Raw genomic sequence first — 25,003 nt, 5'->3', positions numbered from 1 at the left:
ACCCCAACTAGAAACCATGGATTACAGGCAGCATCTGCACTGAGTTAAAGGCTAGAGCTGCCGCTTTCAAGGAGTGGGACTCTAATCCTGAAGCTTATAAGAAATCCCGCTATGCCCTCCGACGAACCATCAAACAGGCAAAGCGTCAATACAGGACTAAGATCGAGTCGTACTACACCGGCTCTGACGCTCGTTGGATGTGGCAGGGCCTGCAAACCACTACAGACTACAAACGGAAGCACAGTGGAGAGTGGCCCAGTGACACGAGCCTACCGGACGAGCTAAACTACTTCTATGCCCGCTTCAAGGCAAATAACACTGAAATGTGCATGAGAGCACCAGCTGTACCGGAAGACTGTGATCACGCTCTCCGCAGCCGATGTGAGTAAGACCTTTAGACAGGTCAACATTCACAAGGCTGCAGGGCCAGACGGATTACCAGGACATGTACTGCGAGCATGCGCTGACCAACTAGCAAGTGTCTTCACTGACATTTTCAACCTCTCCCTGTCCGAGTCTGTAATACCAACATGTTTTAAGCAGACCATCATAGTGCCGGTGCCCAAGAACAATAAGGAAACCTGCCTAAATGACTACCGACCCGTAGCACTCACGTCTGTAGCCATGAAGTGCTTTGAAAGGCCAGTCATGGCTCACATCAACACCATCATCCCAGAAACCCTAGACCCACTCCAATTTGCATACCACCCCAACAGATCCACAGATGATGCAGTCTCTATTGCACTCCACACTGCCCTTTCCCACCTGGACAAAAGGAACACCTACGTGAGAATGCTATTCATTGACTACAGCTCAGTGTTCAACACCATTGTGCCCTCAAAGCTCATCAATAAGCTAAGGACCCTGGGACTAAACACCTCCCTCTACAACTGGATCCTGGACTTCTTGACGGGCTGCTCCCAGGTGGTAAGGGTAGGCAACAACACATCCGCCACGCCAATCCTCAACACGGGGCCCCTCAGGGGTGTGTGCTCATCCCCCTCCTGTACTCCCTGTTCACTCATGATTGCACGGCCAGGCACGAGTCCAACACCATCAGTAAATTTGCCGATGACACATCAGTGGTAGGCCTGATCACCGACAACAACAAGGGCCTATAAGAAGGAAGTCAGAGACCTGGCCATGTGATGCCAAGACAGCAACCTCTCCCTCAACGTGATCAAGACAAAGAAGATGATTGTGGACTACAGGAAAAAGAGGACCGAGCACGCTCCCATTCTCATCAATGGGGCTGCAGTGGATCAGGTTGAGAGCTTCAAGTTCCTTTGTGTCCACATCACCAACAAACTAACATGGTCCAAGCACACCAAGTCAGTCGTGAAGCGGGCACGACAAAACCTATTTCCCCTCAGGAGACTGAAATGATTTGGCACGAGTCCTCAGATCCTTAAAAGGTTCTACAGCTGCACCATTGAGAGCATCCTGACTGGTTGCATCACTGCCTGGTATGGCAACTGCTCAGCCTCCTACCGCAAGGCACTACAGAGGGTAGTGAGAATGGCCCAGTACATCACCGGGTCCAAGCTTCCTGCCATCCAGGACCTCTATACCAGGCGGCGTCAGAGGAAGGCCCTGAAAATTGTCAAAGACTCCAGCCACCCTAGTCATAGACTGTTCTCTCTGCTACCACACAGCAAGCGGTACCAGAGCGCCAAGTCTAGGTCCAAGAGGCTTCTAAACAGCTTCTACCCCCAAGTCATAAGACTCCTGAACATCTAGTCAAATGGCTACCCAGACTATTGCCCCCCCCTCTCTCCACACCACTGCCACTCTCTGTTGTCATCTATGCATAGTCACTTTAATTAACTCTACCTACATGTACATACTACCTCAACTAACCGGTGCCCCTGCACATTGACTCTGTACCGGCACCCCCCTGTATATATTGTTATTTTTTACTGCTCCTCTTTAATTACTTGTTACTTTTATCTTTTATTCTTATCTGTATTTTTTAAAACTGCACTGTCGGTTAGGGGCTTGTAAGTAAGCATTTCACTGTCAGGTCTGCACCTGTTGCATTCGGCGCATGTGACTAATAAAAATTTGATTTGATTTTATAAACACTTCAGAATTCATCAATAAATACAAGGGAACCAGTTCCCTTGGCAGACATACATGCCCACACCATAACACTACCTCCACCATGCTTCACAGATGAGGTGGTATGCTTCTGATCATAAGCAGTTCCTTCCCTTCTCCATACTCTTCTCTTCCCATCATTCTGGTTCAAGTTGATCTTTGTCTCATCTGTCCATAGGATGTTATTGCAGAACTGTACAGGTGTTTTTAGATGTTTTTTTCGGCAAACTCTAATATAGTCTTCCTGTTTTTGTGGCTTACCAATGGTTAACATCTTGTGGTAAACCGTATGTATTTACTTTGACACAGATACGCCTACCTCCTGGAGGGTGTTCTTGATCTGGACAACTGTTGTGAAGGGGTTTTTCCTTCACCAGGGAAAGAATTCTTCTGTCATCCACCACAGTTGTTTTCCGTGGTCTTCCGGGCCTTTTGGTGTTCCGGAGCTCACCAGTACGTTCTTTCTTTTTAAGAATGTACCAAATAGTTGATTTGGCCACAACTAATGTTTTAGCTATCGCTCTGATGGGTTTGTTTAGATTGTTCAGCCTAATGATGGCTTGCTTCCCTGGCAGTGGCAGCTCTTTGGACTTCATATTGAGGGTTAACAGCAACAGATTCCAAATGCCACACTTGAAATCATCTCTAGACCTTTTTATCTGCTTACTTGTAAATGAACTAATGAGGGAATAACACACCTGACCATGGAACAGCTGAGCAGACAGTTGTCCAATTACTTTTGGTCCCTTAAAAAGGGGGGGCACATATAAAAAGTGCTTTAATTCCTACACCGTCCACCCAATTGACATGTAAATACTGCAACGGCCGTCGAAGGGAGTAGACCAAGGTGCAGCAGGTTGAGTACTCATCTTAAACTTTTATTGAACACTTAACGAAAAAACAAGAAAACAAATGACAGTTTGCATGCTCACAACTAGCAATGCAAAACCAACTTCCCACAAAAGACAGGTGGGAAAAAAGGGCTACCTAAGTATGACTCTCAATCAGCAACAACGATGTACAGCTGTTCCTGATTGAGAGCCATACCAGGCCAACACAAAGAAATACACAACATAGAAAAACATAGAAAAACATAGAACCATACCCAAAAACCCTGATAACACAAAACAAACACACCCCTGCCACGCCCTGACCAAACTGCAATAACAAATAACCCCTTATATTGGTCAGGACGTGACAAATACCCTCAAATGAAAGCTGAAAGTCTGCACTTTCAGCTCATAGTCATTATTTCATTTCAACTCCAATATGCTGTGGTAGACAGCTAAAATAATACTAACTTGGTCAATGTCCAAATATTTATGGTCCTGACTGTATATATAAACCTGAGGCATACAATGTATTAGCATAGCCTATGTGTATGTTATGTTTGTCTATGCCATGCTGTGGTTTTTGAGTGTCTTATTGGCTATTGGTCCACATATTTCATTATAGTGATTGTGTTCCCCATACTCCATATAACATACATGTTTATAGATGTGTGCTGTGTTATGTATTTGATGCATCAGTAAAAGTATTGATGCAGGGCTCACCCCCTTGCTAAAATAAACGTTAAATAAAATAAGTAATAGTAAACTTGACTTCTAAGTGAATTTTTTTTTAATCCTCAATAGTGGTAGAAACTCTGACTCAGATGACCTGGGAGCCAACAACAAAGAGACCACATTCAAGTCCTCCATGCCCTCACTCATTCAAACGAAGGAACTGGTTCCTCCAGTCTGACCCCTGCTTCCATCATCAACTCCGGATCTGTAAACATTAAAACCAATAGAGGATGACAACGAAAATACTATAGGCCTATACGAATTCCGTCATTACAATGAAACAAATATACTCCAAGAGATATGTAATCTGGTGTCATTATCCTCATCATAATCAACCTGCATCATACCGCCCTCCCTTCCTCTTCTTCTTCTATGGCATATTGGTTTGATTCCAATTTATCATCCACTTCTGCCATCTTTTTCCTCTTGGGTGTCTATTTTGTCACAGGGCTGCCATTTTCTCTCATTGTTTCAAGATGAAACATTTTGGGACAGTTTATATCCTCTCCAGCAAATAATACAACATTGACACCTACTGGTGAAATGAGTAAACAAACACATCCATACACTGCTATATCAAGATGTTTTTTAAAATGTTTTATTTAACCTTTATTTCACGTGGCAAGTCAGTTAAGAACAAATTATTATTTACAATGACGGCCTACTATTCCCTCTACTAGAATATACTGGAATGCAGCCCTAGGACAAGTGGACTGGAACAAAGTCTTGTTGTCTGTCACGTCCTGACCAGCAGAGGGGGTAGTTGTTTAGGATTTTGGTCAGGACGTGGCAGAGGGATGTTTGTTTTGTATGGTGGGGGTTTTGTGTGTGTTAGAGAGGGTGTTTGATTTATGTGTTCCTGGGTTTTGGGTGTATGTTCTAGGTTAGTTGTTCTAGGTTGTATTTCTGCATGTTGTCTAGTTTAGGTTTTCTATGTTTAGGTTTGGGTGCTGGACTCTCAATTGGAGTTTAGGTTTTCTATGTTTAGGTTTGGGTGCTGGACTCTCAATTGGAGGCAGGTGTTTCTCGTTGCCTCTGATTGAGAGTCCTATATATGGGTAATTGTTTGGTTTAGTGTTTGTGGGAGATTGTTTCTTGTTTTGCCTGTGTGAGCGTTACAAGACTGTTTTGTTGTTCGTTTGGTGTTCACTTTGATTTCAAATAAATATCAAGATGAGCATCCACATTCCTGCTGCGTTTTGGTTCTCCATTCCAGACGACAACCGTGACATTGTCTGGCAAATATTGTATATATATCTAATAAGGTGAAAAAAGTATCATACAAACTCATTCATAGAATCCACCCTGTAAAGACCTTTATTATACACAGATTCAAAATAGCTATTGATAACAAATGTGTATATTGTGGTTGTGACCCAGAGAATCTTGACCATTTATTTTGGGACTGTTCTTGTGTCAGAAGATCTCGGAGTGAGTTAGAAGATTTTATTTGAAAAGAAACGACTAATGTTAATTTGAAAGACTTTTATTTTGATCCAAATGATATGGACCCTGATTTAACTTTCATTGTTCATTTGTTTATTTTTCATGGCAGATTCTTTATCCATAAAATGAAGTGGGCAGAGAAAATCCCCTCTTCACATCGTTTAAGATAGAATTGAAATGATCAGGAAGTGTAAAAGCAATACGTACCATAAAAGATCAGGAAGTGTAAAAACAAAAAGCAATACGTACCATAAAACTTATTGACAAATTGAAAATGTATCTCGATATGTAATGCCCGTCTGTTAGGTTTATGTACTCTTGTTAGTATATTTCTGTTTTTGTATTTGTTTTGTTCATAATAACAACAAAAATAATAAAATAAAATGTAAATAAACTGATATACAGTGTCAGTCTGGTACTTTATTTTGCATAACCCATAAACATACAGATTTGAGATATAAGATGGAAAAAGGCAGTACACGATAGGATTCTTTTGGTCATGCAAATATCATTTTAGATTCAATAAGTGCTTTACAGAGTTTACCATATTATTCAGCTAAAGCATGGTGAAGGTCAGACTGCCCAATACACATTTTGGAATTCAACAACAGTGATTTTCTGTCCTCATTTGACCTATTACACATCATTAATAAATATCAGTTTGGATTATAATCCCAGATACATCATAGACTGCTAGACTGTGTTTCCAACAACGTGGCCTCTGCTCTCCTGTGTTTCTGTAGTGTGACCTGCAGCATCTGAGCTAAGACTATCGTTCTTGCGCTTGTCCATGTTCAGGGACTGTGCACAGTGGAGGTCATTTTTAAAGATGTCCTTAAAGCCGGCCTCTATGTCCAGCTGGGCGAGAGCCCGTTCCCTGCCAGCACGTCCATCTCCATTTCCAGCCTCTACTCCCAAGGCACCAGGATGATGTAGAAGGCCTCCTGACTCTTCACCAGACCCTCCTTCACCTCCCTCAGAGCAGCCACAGCCCCTCGGTGCCACTCTCCCTCTCCAGAGCCATGTGGAAGAGGGCCCTAGCACCGCCTGTCTGCAGTAGCCGGCTCTTCTCCCCAGTCAGGGATTCCTGCTCCTGGCTAAGCCTCCTGCATTCCTCCATTAGCTGCTGGCTCTGGGAGGCTATGGCCTGGCGGTAGCCCTGCACGCGGTTCTTCTCCTTCTCCAGGTGGACCGTCTCCCGTTGGTTCTCTCTCAGTGTCTCCTTGTACTTCAGCTCGATGTCATCACGGATAGCCTGAAAGCACTTGTCGGACCTCCCTCTGTGACTCCCTGGAACAGATCAACCCTGAAATATGGACACATTTAGCTTGTTGTCTGTTACCTGTGCCTTACAAGTTATGGAATGTTGACACTTGTTCAGACCTTATCTTACCAAATGAGAGTAAGGAACATTTGTCATCTGACATGCCAATCTTGGATTGCATGAAGTGCATTGAGATAGTTAATGCATTTAATAAGACATCAACAGTACAGTACATATTCAATGGCCTAAAATGGATGTCTGTAAACTGAGCACAGTGGCCTTCTCATGGCAAAGTAAGGTTGAGTCAGCAACGTTACACGTAATTAACTTATGTCTAGTCAACAGACAAGCTGCTCTGTGCTCCTGCAGAGGTCCTTGAGCATGCAGCTTGTGTATATGTAATACAGTATTTACGTAAGGCAGGCAGGTAGGTCAATCATGGGCACCAGTAGGGCGTCAGTAGGGCGTAATTCCACTTGTTCCCATTGCCGCCACTCCGGCCTGAGACTTCCTTAATATTAGAGATCGCGCACCAGCTGTTACTGACAAATAGACCCAGACCACCACCCCTTGTCTTACCCGGGGTAGCTGTTGTGTCTGGCTGATGCACGGAAAACCCAGCCAACTGTATATTATCCATATCGTCGTTCAGGCACGACTCTGTGATATTACAGTTTTTAATGTCCCGTTAGTAGGATAGTCTTGAACGGAGCTCTTCCAGTTTATTCTCCAGTGGTTGCATGTTGGCCAATAGCACGGATGGTACAGGCGGGTTACCCAGTCGCCGACAAATTCTCACAAGGCATCCGCAGCCTCTGAATCTCAGTCTCCTCTTCATGCGAATGACAAGGATTTGGGCCTAGTCCGAGAGCAGCAGTATATCCTTAGCGTCAGGTTGTTCGTCTGGCCTGCAGAGGTAGCGTACAATGAATTCAATGAGTTTTATCATCTCCGACTAATGTGAATGGGCAGCTCACCATAATAGAGTTAACTGCTCTGGTAACGTTATAAGAACACAATCATGAAAAAATTTATTGACGTACAAATGGGCTAATTTGTGCAAAATGACCACATCCTTCAGAATTGAGGGGGCATAACTTTACTGAAGATAAACTACACAGTTACCAGATGTGGTTCACTGCCAAGCTATAACTGTCATAGCAAGGAGATCGATCACACAGACACAATTTTGCAAAGGAAGGTTTCGCCTCATCATCTTGACAGCTAGCTTTGTTAAGGAAAGGCTAATCTGTCTTAATACATTATGCATTCAATTACATTCAAACCAATTTAGTAAAAAAAATGGTCACCAAAAGGAAAGCATGGATTAAATAACCTTGCAGATACCTTTATGTTCAAGAATGTCTCTTCAATCGAACCTCAATCGTCTCTTTTAGGAAAATAAACATTCCGTAATTTCCCACCTGGAATTCGCAGAGGGGAGTTAAAACTGAGTTAATTTAGATATCGTCAATATAATGACGGAAAGCGAATTACGTGGGTTGTAAAATATGATAACCTTTACATATAAATGACTTGACTATATAATGAATTCTGTATTTCATCAAAGAGGATGATTTATTTTTCCCTTGACCAAATGAACCCCTCTCTTGAGATGGTATACTCCGGCCCCAGCATAAACAGGGACCCAAGCTAAATCAGAGAGGTTTTGGTAACGTGGATGTTATCAGACGAAACGACTACCCATCATGGCTGCGGTGTGTACTGTCTCCCGTGTCCTCACCAAAAAGCTGCTGTCAGCCAAGGCGGTAAGTACTTGGAAACAAACTGTTGCTTTATAATATCACTATGACCTACTTTCTATGTTGACTTCGTGAATGTGGTTCATATGAGCTGGTAGTGGCAGAATCAGCCGGTTAATGATGGTTCACCATTGCTGGGGTTTCGTAACGTAGCTAACGTTAGCTACTGTAGCTATTCGTTTCTATACAATACGAAGAGCGGAGCTAGCTTCGTTTCTGTCGCAGTTTCAATGTTGTCATTTTACATTTACATGGCAATTCGATTCTGATTAATATACTTTTCATTGCTTAAGTATTGCGGGTGGGTTGAGTCTTACGGTAGCCATAAACATCAGTGCATTGAAGGTCAAGCAAGGCAAGTTACTTAATAAGAATCTGTGGCTCGTTCCCAGTGGGCTAATTCGTTTTGCATGGCCCGATGCCCCGAGAAGGCGGTGTTTGTAATTTGTGACAATTCCATTAGGCGATTACTCCAATCACCGGGGCACCGGGCCACCGGGCCATGCAAAACGAACTGTTGGCTGAGTTTGTGTTGCCAGTCTGTCACTGATTTATTTTTTATTTTTATCACAAATAATGTCTCGACTGTTTTGAATGCATGCTGTGTTTTAAGAGAGGGATGTTGAGACTGGTTGCGGAAGAATAAGCAAAGAAGCTGTTTGTTTAGATGTGAGGATAATCCACAATGCCAGAGACATTTACCTAGCTATATGATTTTGAAATCTCTATTTGTCACGACGTAATGTAAATGAATCCGAACTCTCCTACACATTATTCTGTGTTTACACACGTACAAATGTGTATCTCTCCTCTCAGAAATATTGGTTGGAATGCTTTTATGAAGCACTATTATGCATGTTGTGTAGTGATTTATATATAATTTTAAACGCATCTAGACAACTTTGTTGCTGCAGTGTTCTCACCTTATTTATATCACAATCAGCTGGATGGGGTTCTGCTGCATTTGAAAACAGTGAGCAAACTAGACTAACTTTAGAAACCCGTAGTAAAGGTATACATTAACTTAAAAAAAAAGCCATTGCCATTGTGTGGATTAGCCTAGTGTTCTTAAGCAATTGAGTACTTACATCAATAGCCAAGCATAGCCTATGATTTTGGCCTATATTGACCTACCCCCCCCCCCCCCCCCCCCCCTCCCCATTTAGCTTCCGGCTGTATCCCAGAGCTCCAGGAAGCTCCACTTCTCAGTCTATGGGAAGAACAACTCTAAAGTATCAGATGGCGTAAGTCTGCATACTCCCATGTTCACCATTGACAGTACTATATGAATGGATTCAATCGTTTTTGTTGTTGCACAAACTATATTGACTTTTTAAATGTGTATTTGTCTCAGTGCTTGTCGAGGCAATTTGTATAAAGAAAAGTCTTAACTAGAGAAAAGAGTGAAATGCAGGTCTATGTTTTGTGGGTCGTTGTTTCCAGATGTCCACACAGTACCCAGTAGTAGACCATGAGTTTGATGCAGTGGTTGTGGGTGCCGGCGGAGCAGGGCTGCGTGCTGCTTTCGGTCTGTCTGAGGCTGGCTTCAACACAGCTTGTGTCACAAAGCTGTTCCCCACCAGGTCACACACGGTGGCTGCACAGGTAGGTCAAGTTATATCTACAAGAATCAATGGAATGTGACCATGTCACAGGAGGGGATTTTCCAGATTGTCCCCTTTTTTAAGTGTAGTGTTGCATTTTTAACTGTTCATTATAATGAGGCCGTTTTCACTCTGTCCACGGAAGGCAGCAATGCCATTTTAAAGTCACAATGAATCAATCATATCCCACTGCAGTGGCGTTATTAGCCACCTTAATGTGTTACACTTGTATTAAGCCTACCTCCATGCGGTGTCTCGACATAAAGCTGTCCAAAGTTCATGCTGATCATGCACTTTGAAACTGCCCTTGACACACTCTCTGCACTGACAAAATGCCCATTATTCCTTTAAGATGATTTATCTTTCTCCCAGTGGTCCGAAACAGTTGTTTTTGCATTTAGGGTGGGATCAACGCAGCCCTTGGAAACATGGAGGGAGATGATTGGAGGTGGCACTTCTACGACACGGTGAAGGGATCTGATTGGCTGGGAGACCAGGACGCCATTCACTACATGACAGAGCAGGCTCCACATGCTGTGGTGGAGGTGAGACACACACACACACACACACACACACACACACACGGCAGCGTAGCCTAGTGCTTAGAGCGTTGGACTCGTAACCGAAAGGTTGTAAGATCAAATCCCCGAGCTGACAAGGTACAAATCTGTCATTCTGCCCCTGAACAAGTGTGGCCTGCTAACAGGGGAGGTGGAAGAAGGGTCCATCAGGGGAATGTGGCCTGCTAACAGGGGAGGTGGAAGTAGGGTTCATCAGGGGAATGTGGCCTGCTAACAGGGGAGGTGGAAGTAGGGTCCATCAGGGGAATGTGGCCTGCTAACAGGGGAGGTGGAAGTAGGGTCCATCAGGGGAATGTGGCCTGCTAACAGGGGAGGTGGAAGTAGGGTTCATCAGGGGAATGTGGCCTGCTAACAGGGGAGGTGGAAGTAGGGTTCATCAGGGGAATGTGGCCTGCTAACAGGGGAGGTGGAATAAGGCTCCATGCTAAAAGAGCTGCAGTAGAACTCAAGTGCCCCTCATACTTGGACTATTCATGGGATGTCCTTTTTCACCCCTTCTGATGTATCAAAACAAGTGGAAGTGGCCTTTCAGTGCCCTTAATCTGTTCTGCAATGTTGCATAGCTGCCTTTTTGTAGACTTAAGCAATTTGATTTAATACATTCTGTGTAATTCAATATTGAGCTAAAATGCAAGTGTAATTATGTAGCCTCTAATTTTGGGGGGATTCAGTTGAAATCCCTTTAATCACAAAGGATTGGCACAACATCAACACAAACACTGATAGGCTGATGAAATTAAAACATTCCTGTATTATTTCTTAGCTAACTTAATTTGTCTAGCTTCCTGTTATGAAAATAACTGTTGTGAAGCAGTGAGTTTACTTTTTTGTTTTGTGTCCCCAGCTGGAGAACTTTGGCATGCCCTTCAGCCGTACCGAGGATGGTAAAATCTACCAGAGGGCTTTTGGAGGCCAGAGTCTGAAGTATGGCAAGGGAGGCCAGGCCCACAGGTGTTGCTGCGTAGCTGACAGAACCGGCCACTCCCTCCTGCACACACTCTACGGACGAGTACGTCACATTCTCTGGACTCAAAATCCCATAATTCACCTCTTGCAGTCCTCTAAATCCCCTTTTGCTGACACACTGCTTTTAGAATCCCAAATCTCAAATTCTGGCCTGTTTATGCCAGTCGGTCATCTATCACTCTTCTATGCTTCTCACTTATTTAGTCTCTGAGGTACGACACCAGCTACTTTGTGGAGTACTTTGCCCTGGACCTGCTGATGGAGGATGGAGAGTGCAAGGGAGTAATTGCTCTGTGTATGGAGGACGGATCGATCCACCGCTTCAGATCCAAGAACACGGTCATCGCCACAGGGTATGTATTCAGATCCAAAAACGGTATCATCGCCACAGGGTATGTATTCAGGTCCAAGAACAGTCATTGCCACAGGGTATTAATCTGTATCGGGTGTTTCTGTAGCGAATAAGTATAGTTAGAAGGCTTGTTCCAAGTAATTTGGGTGTGGGAGCTTTGTTTTACCAGTTATACACAGTTTATAATGTTAACTTTTTAACAATCCGCACCTGAACAGAAGGTGCCTCCTTGATGACAATTTAAAGTGTTCCTATTGTGCCCTGAGTCTTACTCCTGCCTCTCTGCTTGATCTAGTGGTTATGGCCGTACCTACTTCAGCTGCACCTCAGCCCACACCAGCACGGGAGACGGTAATGCCATGGTGACCCGTGCAGGCCTTCCCTGCCAAGACCTGGAGTTTGTCCAGTTCCACCCTACAGGTCAGTTCCATATCGGATTGGCAATACAGGCCTGTCTGCTAGGGAATGGACTTATGAGACGAAAATAACTTTTAAATAAAAAATTTATTGGAGAAGAATGGATTAGCATTCAGAATAGGGATATCAGAAGTGTCGTCTTGAAAATGTTTCTGTGCTTAGTCGGAAGGTAACTGCTGAATAATCCTGTGTGTTTCATAACATAGTATCGTTGATGTCGGATAAGTCAATCACATGATGATGTAAGTCAGAGGGCTGGCAGACTAACCCTTTACATACTGTGGATGCATAATCATACTATAAATATCATTGGGTGTGAAGTGCCCTCCCTCAGTGCTGATATCATATAACGTTATCTCTCTAGGCATCTATGGAGCTGGCTGTCTGATCACAGAGGGTTGCCGTGGTGAGGGAGGAATCCTCATCAACAGTGAGGGTGAGCGCTTCATGGAGCGTTATGCTCCTAACGCCAAGGACCTGGCCTCCAGAGATGTGGTGTCCCGCTCCATTACCATCGAGATTCGAGAGGGCAGGTAAGATCACCGCCAAGGCCCTGTCTTCCCTGAGCACCCACAGAATCATTGCACTGGGTAACTGATACATACAGTGCCTTCAGAAAGCATATAACTGCTTTGTTAGGGCACGCCTAAATAAGTTCAGGGGTAAAAATTTGCTGAACAAGTCACGTAATAAGTTGCATTGACTCACTTGTGTGTAATCACATTTGAATTACTACCTCATGTCCGTAACCCACACATACAATTATATATGAGGTCCCTTAGTCGAGCAGTGAATTTCAAACACAGATTCAATCTCAAAGACCGGGGAGATTTTCCAATGCCTTGCAAAGAAGGGCACCTATTGGTAGATGGGTATTTTTTTTTTAAAGAAGATATTTAATTTCTCTTTGAACATGGTGAAGTTATTAATTACACTTTGGATGGTGTATCAATACATCCAGTCACTACAAAGATACAGGCATCCTTCCTAACTCAGTTGCCGGAGAGGAAGGAAACTGCTCAGGGATTTCACCATGAGGCCAATGGTGACTTTAAAACAGTTAGAGTTGAATGGCTGTGATAGAAAAAAACTGAGGATAGATCAACAACATTTTAGTTACTCCACAATAATAACCTAAATGACAGAGTGAAAAGAAGGAAGCCTGTACAGAATAAAAATATTCCAAAGCATGCATCATGGTGGCAATAAGGCACTAAAGTAAAACTGCACAAAAATGTGGCAAAGAAATTAACTTTATGAGAAACCCCACGTGAACCTGTCATGCTAACAGCCCTGTATCTGAGTGACCCAGAGAAACCCCACGTGAACCTGTCATGCTAACAGCCCTGTATATGTGTCCTTAGGGGATGTGGCCCAGAGAAGGACCATGCATACCTGCAGCTGCACCATCTCCCCCCACAGCAGCTGGCCACTCGTCTACCCGGCATCTCTGAGACCGCCATGATCTTCGCCGGTGTGGACGTCACCAAAGAGCCCATCCCCGTCCTGCCCACTGTACACTACAACATGGGAGGAATCCCCACCAACTACAGGGGACAGGTAACTAGCAGTACCCATAGCAAATAAATGCACTAGATCTGCATATTTTTCTTTTTAAAAGTCCCGTTGAATAACTCTAAAATAAGTAGACAGATATAATGAGAGCTCTGTGTAGTGTGAGTCTTAAAACTGGACCTCCCCGAGTTTGATTACTTTTAAACTTTTTATTATATAATTATTTACTGTCCTGTTCTCCACAGGTCATCACCCACACGCACGAGGAGGGTGACAAGGTGGTGCCAGGGCTGTTTGCCTGTGGCGAGGCTGCCTGTGCCAGTGTCCATGGTGCCAACCGTCTGGGAGCCAACTCCCTGTTGGATCTGGTGGTGTTTGGACGTGCCTGCGCTCACACAATTGCTGACATCTGCACTCCAGGTAACAACTTCATACTCTCCGTTTTTCAAACCTTTGCCTGTATATGTCATCAAGACAAAAAGCATATGCATTCATGGATTGTCCCACAGCTTTTCAATGTGAATGCCAAGACTCCCTTGAAAAATGATCACAATGGGACTAACCTGGATGAATAACAGATTTTAAATAGTTAAATGCATTTATACAATCCTGGCAATGTGATGGTTCTGCAGGAGAGAAGCTCTCCCCCCTGAAGCCCAACGCAGGAGAGGAGTCTGTGGCTAACCTGGACAAGCTGAGGTTTGCTGATGGCAACATAAGGACCTCTGAGATCAGAGTGAACATGCAGAAGGTACGGATCCTAAAAATGGAAAGGATGTCTAACATCCATAATAGGGAATTGACCTTGGCTGTTTGTCAAAAGTACAGATAATGGGGCTTTAATGAGGACTTGTACAGTACCATCACGTCTTCTGTAAGCCTGTGTTCCTCTCCGCTGTCAGACCATGCAGAACCACGCCGCTGTGTTCCGTACCGGCAAGGTCCTGAAGGAGGGATGTGACAAGATGGACGCCGTCTACCAAACCCTGGACGACATCAAGACCTTTGACAGAGGTCAGCATCTCATTCCCTTTGCTGATGTGATAAGAATAGACTTTCAATTGCCCCTTCTCACAGAGGCCGATATTTGTTGTCCCATTTGTTGGGCTTGGTTGTAAAAACATCAAACATGCACGCAAAGATGTTCTGTAGCTCTGTCTCCCTCCCCTCAGGTATTCACTCTGTCTCCCTCCCCCTCAGGTATTCACTCTGTCTCCCTCCCCCTCAGGTATTCACTCTGTCTCCCTCCCCCTCAGGTATTGTGTGGAACACTGACCTGGTGGAGACCCTGGAGCTGCAGAACCTTATGCTGAACGCTGTGCAGACCATCAACTCTGCCGAGCAGCGCCAGGAGAGCAGGGGAGCCCACTCCAGAGAGGACTTCAAGGTAAGAACTGAAGACACAAACCACTCCTATACAAGCCTGGTCTGCAATGACAATTTACTGAAGACACAAACCACTCCTATACAAGCCTGGTCCGCAATGAAAATGTTGTCTGGTAAAGTGAGATTTACTTCTTCTATGCATCCAATGGTTTCATTTTGCTTCACAGTAGGGGTCTCGATGTGGACATTTTTTTTTGGAGCTGAAAGTAATGCATATTGACAGACAATGCTTTTGTGTAAACATCCACCACAAAACAACTATAGACACAACTATAGGCACTATCTCCAGCAGTAGTTGTAACAGTATGTAGACTGATGTCATTCTGAAAGAGGCCTATTTAACATTGCAGGACCGTATGGATGAGCTTGACTACGCCAAGCCTCTGGCAGGACAGGTGAGGAAGCCCATTGAAGAGCACTGGAGAAAACACACCCTGTCCACTGTGGATCCTAAGACCGGGAAGGTAAACCAAATTGATGCCTAATGATTGTGTAAACTTCATTTTTCTAAATATAAATGACAGGATTAATTGTAACTAGTGTTGGATGGTATAACTGGGGAAGCCAAGCCAGGGTAAAAAAAAAAAGCCATATTACAACCTATGTGTTGTGATAATTGTGTTGATCTATAACCTGTTAGTTCATATGCCTTGACACTGTGATATAAAGTCAACTATTTGTTTCATCACAAAACTAGAGAGCAACATCTGTCCGGTGAAGTCCAGAAAACACATTGCATGTAACAAACAGTTAAATGACCTACAGCATGGTCAATCAAGTTAATGTTGCTGACATTTTCACAACCACAGATTTAGAACCACAGTTGCTGCAAGTCGCAAAGAAAACAGGAGCTGGCTCCACTACTCCACAACTGTTTCAACTTCAATATTATCAAATCACCTCTGTTTAGTCTAATAGTGACAACTAAAAGATTCCAGAAACAATTTAGTCCAATCGATGTGTGTGTGAGTAGAAAAACATGTTGATTCACCCTACTTGTAGAGAACCACCAATGCCATCCTCTTTCATGTTAGCGAAGTGGTCTATGACTCTGTACACTCTATTTTTTTGTTGTTGTCCTAGGCTACGTGACTAAAATACTTGCTTGCTAGCCCAACTTGATTTCATGGGTAACGATTAGCGAGCTAGTTAACATTAGCCTACTACATCTAGCTACATATTGAACTTGCATCCTCTCAGGCCAGAGGCACAATGTATGAATTTGGGGTTAGATCAGAATCGCCGTTCTAATCATTGGCCAGTACGGATAATTAGGTAAAACCACAAGTCCAACTCCCTATTGCCATCCATGGCCAATTTAGGAAAGGGACATTTTTAGCCCACCGGAGGACAACCACACAACTTGAATTGTTGCATCTCGTTTTCTGTCAATGACGTTTGGCTTGGTGTGATTGATCTGAAGCCAAATCCAAACTGGCTTCCCTTGACACCTTTTTTGTGGGCCAGGACCATTTATAGCTGAGCTCATTCAGTTTAGCTCAACGCTGATTTGGTTATTATTGTATAAAACATTTTCAGCAAGGGAGGCCAAATGCTCGCTGGCTTTGCTTGCATTCAATGCTACGGGCGGCAACAATTAAAACATTTTGTTGACCAGACAGCATCAGATGGATGGTCTACACATACAGAGACCGGGTCAGTGAGATGATACATTCAGCCCTTTGCGAATTGAAGGAAAATGTATGAAACACAGACAAAAGATTTATTTATATATATTTATTATTATTTGGTAAATTGGGGGGGAAGCATACGTTTGTGTACTGTATATCCCTCAAGCCTAATTGTAACATACGTTCATGCTTAACAGCACAATGATAGCGGAGTCTAGGTACATGCCAATGTACATTTGCCATCACTCATTCATTTCTCCCTTCTGTGCTTTTGTTACAGGTAACTCTGAAATACAGACCGGTTATTGATAACTCACTGGATGCAGAGGACTGTGCTGCTATCCCTCCCGCCATCCGTTCCTATTAAGCACATACCGATCCAATGCAGACTATTTTATTCATGATCAGAATGGATGCTTTTGCAGTTATCATTTATTTGAAGTTTCAACCGGATTCTCCCTTTGCTCATAAATACTATATGTGGAATATTTCATATGTTCAATAATAAACTGAAACTTATTGTAACCTTAAAAGAATTGTGCAAAATTGAGTGTTTTGTGTGTACTTTAAACTTTCACCACATTTGCTATAGTTCTTACAGGCAAATAAATACATATTTAATATTTAAATATTGAATGATTCTAGAAATCTGTGTAAAAAGAAAAGCGTAATCACGGTTTGGGGGGAGGAAATGAAAACCATGTTTAAGATATCCACACACAATGCCAATACAATACTCAATTTGTTCACTCTGTGGCCTTTGCTCAAGGGGGGAAAAAAAACATTTTCTCAACTGTATGTAAAGTTCTGTTCATCTTGCATGCTTAATGTATTGTTGGTTTTATCTCAATAAAGATGCTCAAATAACTAAATTCCTCCTGTCTTAGTGATTGTAGTGCATCTCCACAATGCCATTGTTAAATCTGAAATACAATAATTGTATTTGAAGATGAAAGGAATAGAGAGAATTACGTATTTATTTTAAACCATTTTCACTTATGTAAATTACCTCTGACGCGGGATGCGTTGAATTTACACCAATGAACATCCACTCTCTGACAACACCCCTACAAAGAAGAACAAAACAACCCCTTTCTATTATAAATTGCATTATAATACTTGTAAAAAAACTTTTATTCATGAATTCCGAGAATCCTGTGAAGGTTATGTGCATGTTTCATATCACCCATATGCCCTTCGGTTACGCAGAGAAATAAATGGGCGGAACCGGAACTTCATGTAGTTCATTTCCGCTATTTGGTCCGTCCAGCAAAACTTTCCTCATGACAGATTAACAATGGCTGAACGAGGATATAGTTTCTCCCTCACTACCTTCAGGTAAAATAAAAATAGATTTCTGCATCGCAAAACGTAGTCAATTAACATCTTACTGTGAGGCCATATTCTGCTATAATTGTGATCTTGCTCAATGGCCATTAAAAACACTTGAGGCAACTCTGCAAGAGATGCAGTGTCACGCCGATGCTAACTAGCTAGTTTTTTTTACCGGTAGCTGTTGAAGAGTTCAAGCGGGCTAGCTAGCGTAATCCAATTGATAGCGCTGTAATTTAGGCTAATGTATGATTATTTGTAGCTCCTGCAGTGGCTAGCTATTGGCTACCACCCCGTTTAGTTTTGGCTACTGGCTACTCAGTTAGCTAGCGAGATATGTAGCTAGCTAAGTAAATGGATGTAACTGATTTAACTTGCATATCTATGAACAGGTGTAGGTTAGTGCAATAACTAACGTTTACCTAGTTACGTATCTTCCTCGTTCCTTACAGCCCCTCTGGGAAACTGGTCCAAATTGAATATGCCCTGGCAGCAGTGGCCGCAGGTGCACCCGCTGTAGGAATCAAAGGTGAGTAGTTAGATTAAAACATTTTGATGCAGGTAGTTTATATCCACCTTGTCTGTTTGTTGTTTTAATTGATTTAATAAGTACCCATCCAATTAAACACCTCATCAGACTTATACACAACTAAACATTCACTTTCATTATTACCTCAAGTTATGAGAGCTGATTCCAATCATTGTAATTTCATGTAATGTTTCTCCCCTAACTACAGCCTCAAATGGAGTTGTCTTGGCAACAGAGAAGAAACAGAAGTCCATCCTGTACGACGAGACCAGTGTTCACAAAGTTGAGCCTATAACCAAACACATTGGTATGGTGTACAGTGGCATGGGACCTGACTACAGGTAATGAGGGAATGGGGAACTCATTCTTACTGGAAATCAACTACAGCATGTAGTACTATACATATGCCACTACCTATGCACTCTAGTATATTATATATAGAAACATGATGTAGTTGTTTTATAGAATATTGCTAAGAACTGATTTCTTAGCATACATGCTAAACCAACCATACATGCTAAACCAACCATATGCTAAACCAACCATACATGCTAAACCAACCATACATGCTAAAGCAACCATATGCTAAACCAACCATAAATGCTAAACCAAGTAAACTAAATGTACAGCCCTTGACTGTAATGAGATGACTGGACTCGGGAGAGATGCTCTTTGTTGTGTTGACAGGGTGCTGCTCCGGAGAGCCAGGAAGTTGGCCCAGCAGTACTTCCTGGTGTACCAGGAGCCCATCCCCACAGCTCAGCTTGTTCAGAGGGTGGCCTCCGTCATGCAGGAGTACACACAATCAGGGTATGGAGTGAAATACTGTAGCTACTTATCGAGGATTCATGTTTTGCTTACCATGACTGATTCACAGTTCTCTCTTAGTTTAAATTACTAGAATATAAATGTGGAGTAGTCCAAAAGTCAACTGTTTATTCATCATTTATTCAGTGCATTAGGAAAGTATTCAGACCCCTTTCCCACATTTTGTTACGTTACAGCCTTATTGTAAAATGGACAAAAAAAATCCAATCTACACACCATACCCCATATAAAAAATAAAAACACCTTATTTCCATAAATATTCAGACTCTTTGCTCTGATATCCATGCACAGACTTGAGAGCATCTCTTTATTCTTTGTTACATGTCTACTTAGCCTTAGAAAAAGCTGTTTGGCATAGACCCAATCATTTATACTGGAAATCTAGTAGCCTCACTAGAAGTAGGTTATCCTGAAAGGCCTAATTCATGACTTTTTGGGAACACGTATATGTCTCTCTCGATCTCTCTCGCTCACACACATACAGTGCCTTTGGAAAGTATTCAGACCCCTTGACATTTGCCACATTTTGTTACAGCCTTATTCTAAAATAGATTTTTTTTAAATCCTCAATCTACACACAATACCCCATAATGACAAAGCGAAAACAGGTTAAGACATTTTTGTGAATGTATTTAAAAAAACATACCTTATTTACTTAAGTATTCAGACCCTTTGCTATGAGACTTGAAATAATTGAGCTCAGATGCATCCTGTTTCCATTGACCATCTTGAGATGTTTCTACAACTTGATTGGAGTTTACCTGTGGTAAATTCAATTGATTGGACATGATTTGAAAAGACACACACCTGTCTGTATAAGGTCCCACTGTTGACAATGCATGTCAGAGCAAAAACCAAGCCATGAGGTCGAAGGAATTGTCCGTAGAGCTCTGAGACAGGATTGTGTCGAAGCACAGAACTGGGGAAGGGTACCAAAAAATGTCTGCAGCATTGAAGATCCTCAAGAACAGTGGCCTCCAGCATTTGTAAATGGTTTGGAACCACCAAGACTGTTCCTAGAGCTGGTTGCCCAGCCAAACTGAGCAATCAGGGGAGAAGGGCCTTGACCAGGGAGGTGACCTGATGGTCACTCTGACAGAGCTCCAGAGTTCTTCTGTGGAGATGGGAGAACCTTCCAGAAGGACAACCATCTCTGCAGCACTCCACCAATTGAGCCTTTATGGTAGAGTGGCCAAACTGAATTCTCTCCTCAGAAAAAGGTACATGACAGCTGGCTTGGAGTTTGCCAAAAGGCCTCTGACCATGAGAAACAAGATTATCTGGTCTGAGGAAACCAGGCACCATCCCTACAGTGAAGCATGGTGATGGCAGCATCATGCTGTGGGGATGTTTTTCAACGGCAGGGACTGGGAAACTAGTCAAGATTGAGGGAAAGATGAACAGAGCAAAGTACAGAGATCCTTGATGAAAACCTGGCCCAGAGCGCTCAGGACCTCAGACTGGGGTGAAGGTTCACCTTCCAACAGGACAATGACCCTAAGCACACAGCTAAGACAATGCAAGAGTGGCTTCGGGACAAGTTTCTGAATGTCCTTGAGTGGCCCAGCCAGAGCCCAGACTTGAACCCGATCAAACCTCTCTGGAGAGACCTGAAAATAGCTCTGCAGCAACGTTCCCATCCAACCTGACAGAGCTTGAGGGGGACTGCGGGGAAGAATGGGAGAAACTCCCCAAATACAGGTGGGCCAAGCTTGTAGCTTCATACCCAAGAAGACTTGAGGCTGTAATCGCTGCAAAAGGTGCTTCAACACAGTATTGGGTGAAGGGTCTGAATACTTATGTAAATGTAATAGCGTTGGGAAAAAATATGTATTTCTAAAAATTTGTTTTCATTATAGGGTATTGTGGATAGATTGAGGGGGAGTAAACTATTTAACCCATTTTAGAATAGGGCAGTAACATAATAAAATGTGGAAAGTCAAGGGGTCTGAATACTTTCTGAATGCACTGTAAGCAGATGTCGCAAAAGTGCTAATACAGATACCAAGCCTAAAAGCGCAAGCAATGCAGATGTAGAACACAGTGGCCATGGAAAACTCTAGAAAGGCAGGAACCTAGGGAGAAATCTAGAGGAACCAGGCTCTGAGGGGTGGCCAGTCCTCTTCTGGCTGTGCCGGGTGGAGATTATAAAAGTACTTCAATGTTCCTTTTCAGACTATCAAGTAAGAATCATAGGATGTAACGAAATGACTCTTGGGGGGGGGGAAAAGTTATTCTAATGTAGTTCATTTAATTTGATCAATGAATGCATTCATGGTAGAGTCAATTTGCTTCATGTAGGCTTAAATGTTTTGTCTTACGTTGCAGGGGTGTCCGTCCTTTCGGAGTGTCCTTGCTGATCGCAGGTTGGGATGAGGACCGACCATACCTTTTCCAGTCTGATCCGTCTGTAAGGGCTGGTTACCACCGTTTGCTATCTGAGCATATTTGTCTGTTTGTTGTGAGATCATGATAAATTGATAACCATGTCTGGATTTCTCTACCCAGGGAGCATATTTTGCCTGGAAAGCAACTGCTATGGGGAAGAACTACGTCAATGGGAAAACATTCCTTGAGAAAAGGTATTTCAATTTATCCCCCCCACGTACAATGATGGCCTACCCTGGCCAAACCCTCCCATAACCCCGACAACGCTGGGCCAATTGTGTGCCGCCATATGGGACTCTCGATCACGGCAGGTTATGATACAGCCCAGCATCGAACCAGGGTCTGTAGTGACGCCTCTAGAACTTAGACTGCAGCGCTTAGTAACCCTTTAATAAATGTGGGGTAAAGTAATGTGTGTCTCCTCACTCAGATACAACGAGGACCTGGAACTGGAAGACGCCATCCACACAGCTATCTTGACATTGAAGGTGAGTGACTCAACTGTAAACGTCTCCAGCTGGGCTTCTATGTGGAAAGGCCTACACATGAAATGTTCTCATAGCCATCCCCCTTCTATGCTCTCCTGTCATCACATACGTCTGTTAAAAGAGACCACAGGACTCTCTTGTGATCTTTCGGTTATTAGCAGAATCCTGAATGTTTTATATTTTATTTACAGGAAAGCTTCGAGGGTCAGATGACTGAAGACAATATTGAGGTGGGGATCTGCAATGAAGCAGGCTTCAGGCGACTCTCATCCGCAGAAGTGAAAGACTACTTGGCGGCCATTGCTTAAAAAAAAGTGACTCTCGTTGGTGTGATTGTTCGTATTTGGTTATTACTGAAATAATTTAGACTCTACTGTATTTTCAACATAACAGCATTTATTTTCTTTGTATTCCAGTTCCTCCTTCCCCTCTGACAAGTTCAGTAACTATCAATAAATGCCAGAAACTAAAGCTCCCATGTTTTTATTTACATCTTGTAACTTGTGCTTATCTCACAAAATAAAACATTTCCACAAAGACAAATGCATTAATTACTTTAAATGACATTAAGATACATTTTACAACTCATCCCTGTACAGTTTGCTTCATATGCATTGCATTTAACTATACAATGTGTAATAATTTAGTTTTTGTGGCATCTGTATTTATGGCTTAGACATATTCCTATGGCTTCCTTCTGCCACCAGGATAAGGAACGTAACATTAAGAATGGTTATTTCCTGGATTGTGACCCTGTAGTAGTCTTGAGCTGAGAAAGGCAGAAAGTATCCAGCAGGTAACCACCAATCTGTATGGAGTATATTAATTTCAAACCAGCAATCATTTTTCTGCAAAGTGTTTGACAAATTCAGAGAGACTATATACATGTCCACATCCCACTTTGGAATCCATACTGATGAAGTCATCCAGGTTCATTTTAGAGTCTAGAATGAAAAACCAATTATTCCGTTAGACAATCCTCACACAGACAAATGTGATTCCCATTCAAATATTGAGTTTTGCAAGAATAAATATGTAATAGGATCGAGATGTACCTGTTGTTTCAATACAAGGATACAGCGGCGGAGGCATGCGCCATGTCCCATCGGCATTTTTCATATGTGACCGGTCCGAGGCAAAATTCTTCAGGTAGGTATCTGCAGGAATAACTCGCAACTTCCTGGAAAGTGTTGAATAGACAAGCGTTCAAAAGTGTTTATCATTGAAGAGAACCGATTACCTTGACACACATACTTGCTTAGAATATAAAAAGGTAAGATAACAATATGAATACTTGCTTACCTCCAGAAAGCTGGTTTAAGGCCATGATCTGTATGGAAGGCTTCTGTAGTGTAAACATGGAAAGGACAGGAGAAAGGCAGGACTGTATCCTGGTCATAAATAAAGCTCTGTCCCTGCTGATTCTGATGAAGTAGGACAACGTGATAATCCTACAAACAGAATGATGAATGTTATATTGTGACCGTTGTAATAGTTTACAGTGTAGGCTACAATATTTTTTCGCCATAATGCTAAGGAAAAGGCAAGGATGTGGCTTCATATTTCCTCCATGCTCTGAATATGAAAGCCAAATGACAGTGCCTACCCAAACAACAGGTTCATCTCCACGACTGGACTTCTGTTTCCATATAGGGATCTGAGAGGAATGGAAATTCATCAATTATTATAACAGAGTAAAGGGTCAACAAAGACTCACATTTCACAAACACTTTTTAACGACCTACAACTCACCATTTTTCTTTCATTTGATATAAAGACTGCATACACTTCGTCCAAATGTATTTGCGTTTGAGTCTTGGCGTGTTCACATAGTTTCCAGACATTTTCCTCACTGAAAAAGTAAGATTTTAACATTTAATTCATGCACCCATTATTATATTAGCGGACTACTTCCCTCCATGGTGAATGAAATGAATTGTGAACTTCCCCATGGAGTGGAGTTTATTCCGCTAGCATTATGTATTTAGCTAGCCACCTAGCTTCATTCTGAGCATGCATGCATTGCTGACAATTACCAGTAACAGCTCGTGTACACGCATTCATCCCTGGATGGAGTGATGTTGACATACTTTGATGAAACGTGTTCTTTATGCATGTCTTCCCTGAAAATGTAACAGACTGACCCTACAAAACAAACAGCAGTTGATTTTTGCAGCAGTCTACATGTTTTGGTGTTACATTGTTAAGTATCCGCCGGAGGACGAGAGTCGTCTTCTTCTGTAGTGTAACGGCGGTCCGCTGTTAAGGTGCATACCGCCACCTATTGTGCTGGAGTGTTTGGCTAATTATGTACTACTAATAAAATAAAATAAATCCCTACTAACTTCTAACAAACCCTCCCCAAAACCCCACCTCTTCAAACTATCTCTATCATACTGAGACAATCCATCCTTGCGATGATTCAGCATAAAAAATAAACATATAGACAGTAACGTGTTACCCCTAATAACTCTGTTGCCATATCCACAATGATCTTCAACCTGACATTTCCGCTTTCCACAATCCGATTCGTGAATTTACTACCAAAATGTCCTTTGACACGGCACATTTATGGGAGCAAGCTTTCTGAAAAGGCCTCGAGGCCATGTCAGGACTAGTAAAAGCACCAGTTCCTTCACATTCTCTTTAATATCATCTATGGAGACAGTGGGACCAAATAAACGACTCCACTCAATTTAGCATAAATTGGCTTTTGATCTTCTTCCTATTGAGAGTTCCCATTTGAAGAATCTTCCCTTGCTGAGCATGGCTACCACAGGATAATAGCAGTCTACCATTTCCAATGAACCGGTCTAGGTTGACTTCACCTATCTCTGTCTTTACGTCA

General features: G+C 42.7%; 2 protein-coding genes and 2 pseudogenes across 2 annotated transcripts; 2 read left to right on the top strand and 2 right to left on the bottom strand.

Moving 5' to 3' along the window:
• Positions 1 to 5,511: 5,511 nt before the first annotated feature.
• LOC115174074 (coiled-coil domain-containing protein 127-like) lies at positions 5,512 to 6,411 on the bottom strand (annotated as a pseudogene).
• Positions 6,412 to 8,030: 1,619 nt separating this feature from the next.
• On the top strand, positions 8,031 to 17,462 carry LOC115174070 (succinate dehydrogenase [ubiquinone] flavoprotein subunit, mitochondrial). The gene is made up of 15 exons (XM_029732732.1): positions 8,031 to 8,144; positions 9,305 to 9,382; positions 9,582 to 9,743; positions 10,144 to 10,287; positions 11,168 to 11,332; positions 11,494 to 11,642; positions 11,937 to 12,061; positions 12,423 to 12,591; positions 13,423 to 13,618; positions 13,819 to 13,993; positions 14,206 to 14,324; positions 14,476 to 14,587; positions 14,830 to 14,960; positions 15,310 to 15,423; positions 16,871 to 17,462. The coding sequence occupies exons 1-15, from the start codon at positions 8,085 to 8,087 to the stop codon at positions 16,955 to 16,957; spliced, it is 1,986 nt and encodes a 661-aa protein (XP_029588592.1). The 5' UTR covers positions 8,031 to 8,084; the 3' UTR covers positions 16,958 to 17,462.
• Positions 17,463 to 17,827: 365 nt separating this feature from the next.
• LOC115174072 (proteasome subunit alpha type-2-like) lies at positions 17,828 to 22,694 on the top strand (annotated as a pseudogene).
• Positions 22,623 to 24,395, bottom strand: ntaq1 (N-terminal glutamine amidase 1). Its single transcript, XM_029732733.1, has 6 exons — positions 24,192 to 24,395; positions 23,908 to 24,007; positions 23,762 to 23,812; positions 23,458 to 23,606; positions 23,211 to 23,335; positions 22,623 to 23,099 (listed from the first exon to the last, which is right to left on the bottom strand). Exons 1-6 carry the CDS (start codon positions 24,269 to 24,271, stop codon positions 22,996 to 22,998), a joined length of 609 nt encoding a protein of 202 aa, XP_029588593.1. The 5' UTR covers positions 24,272 to 24,395; the 3' UTR covers positions 22,623 to 22,995.
• Positions 24,396 to 25,003: the final 608 nt, after the last annotated feature.

Source organism: Salmo trutta, chromosome 34 (genome assembly GCF_901001165.1).
Source record: "Salmo trutta chromosome 34, fSalTru1.1, whole genome shotgun sequence".
Classification (NCBI taxonomy): Eukaryota; Metazoa; Chordata; class Actinopteri; order Salmoniformes; family Salmonidae; genus Salmo; species Salmo trutta.
The sequence above is the reverse complement of the archived record's forward strand: the minus strand, read 5'-3'. Positions and strand labels throughout refer to the sequence as shown.

Coding starts and splice junctions, on each gene's coding strand:
- LOC115174070 (XM_029732732.1), top strand. CDS start 8,085: ATGGCTGCGGTGTGTACTGTCTCCCGTGTCCTCACCAAAAAGCTGCTG. Junction 8,145..9,304: donor AGCTGCTGTCAGCCAAGGCG/GTAAGTACTTGG, acceptor CTCCCCATTTAG/CTTCCGGCTGTATCCCAGAG. Junction 12,062..12,422: donor TGTCCAGTTCCACCCTACAG/GTCAGTTCCATA, acceptor TTATCTCTCTAG/GCATCTATGGAGCTGGCTGT.
- ntaq1 (XM_029732733.1), bottom strand. CDS start 24,271: ATGCATAAAGAACACGTTTCATCAAAGTATGTCAACATCACTCCATCC. Junction 23,607..23,761: donor GAGATGAACCTGTTGTTTGG/GTAGGCACTGTC, acceptor TTCTGTTTGTAG/GATTATCACGTTGTCCTACT. Junction 23,100..23,210: donor TCCTTGTATTGAAACAACAG/GTACATCTCGAT, acceptor TTTTCATTCTAG/ACTCTAAAATGAACCTGGAT.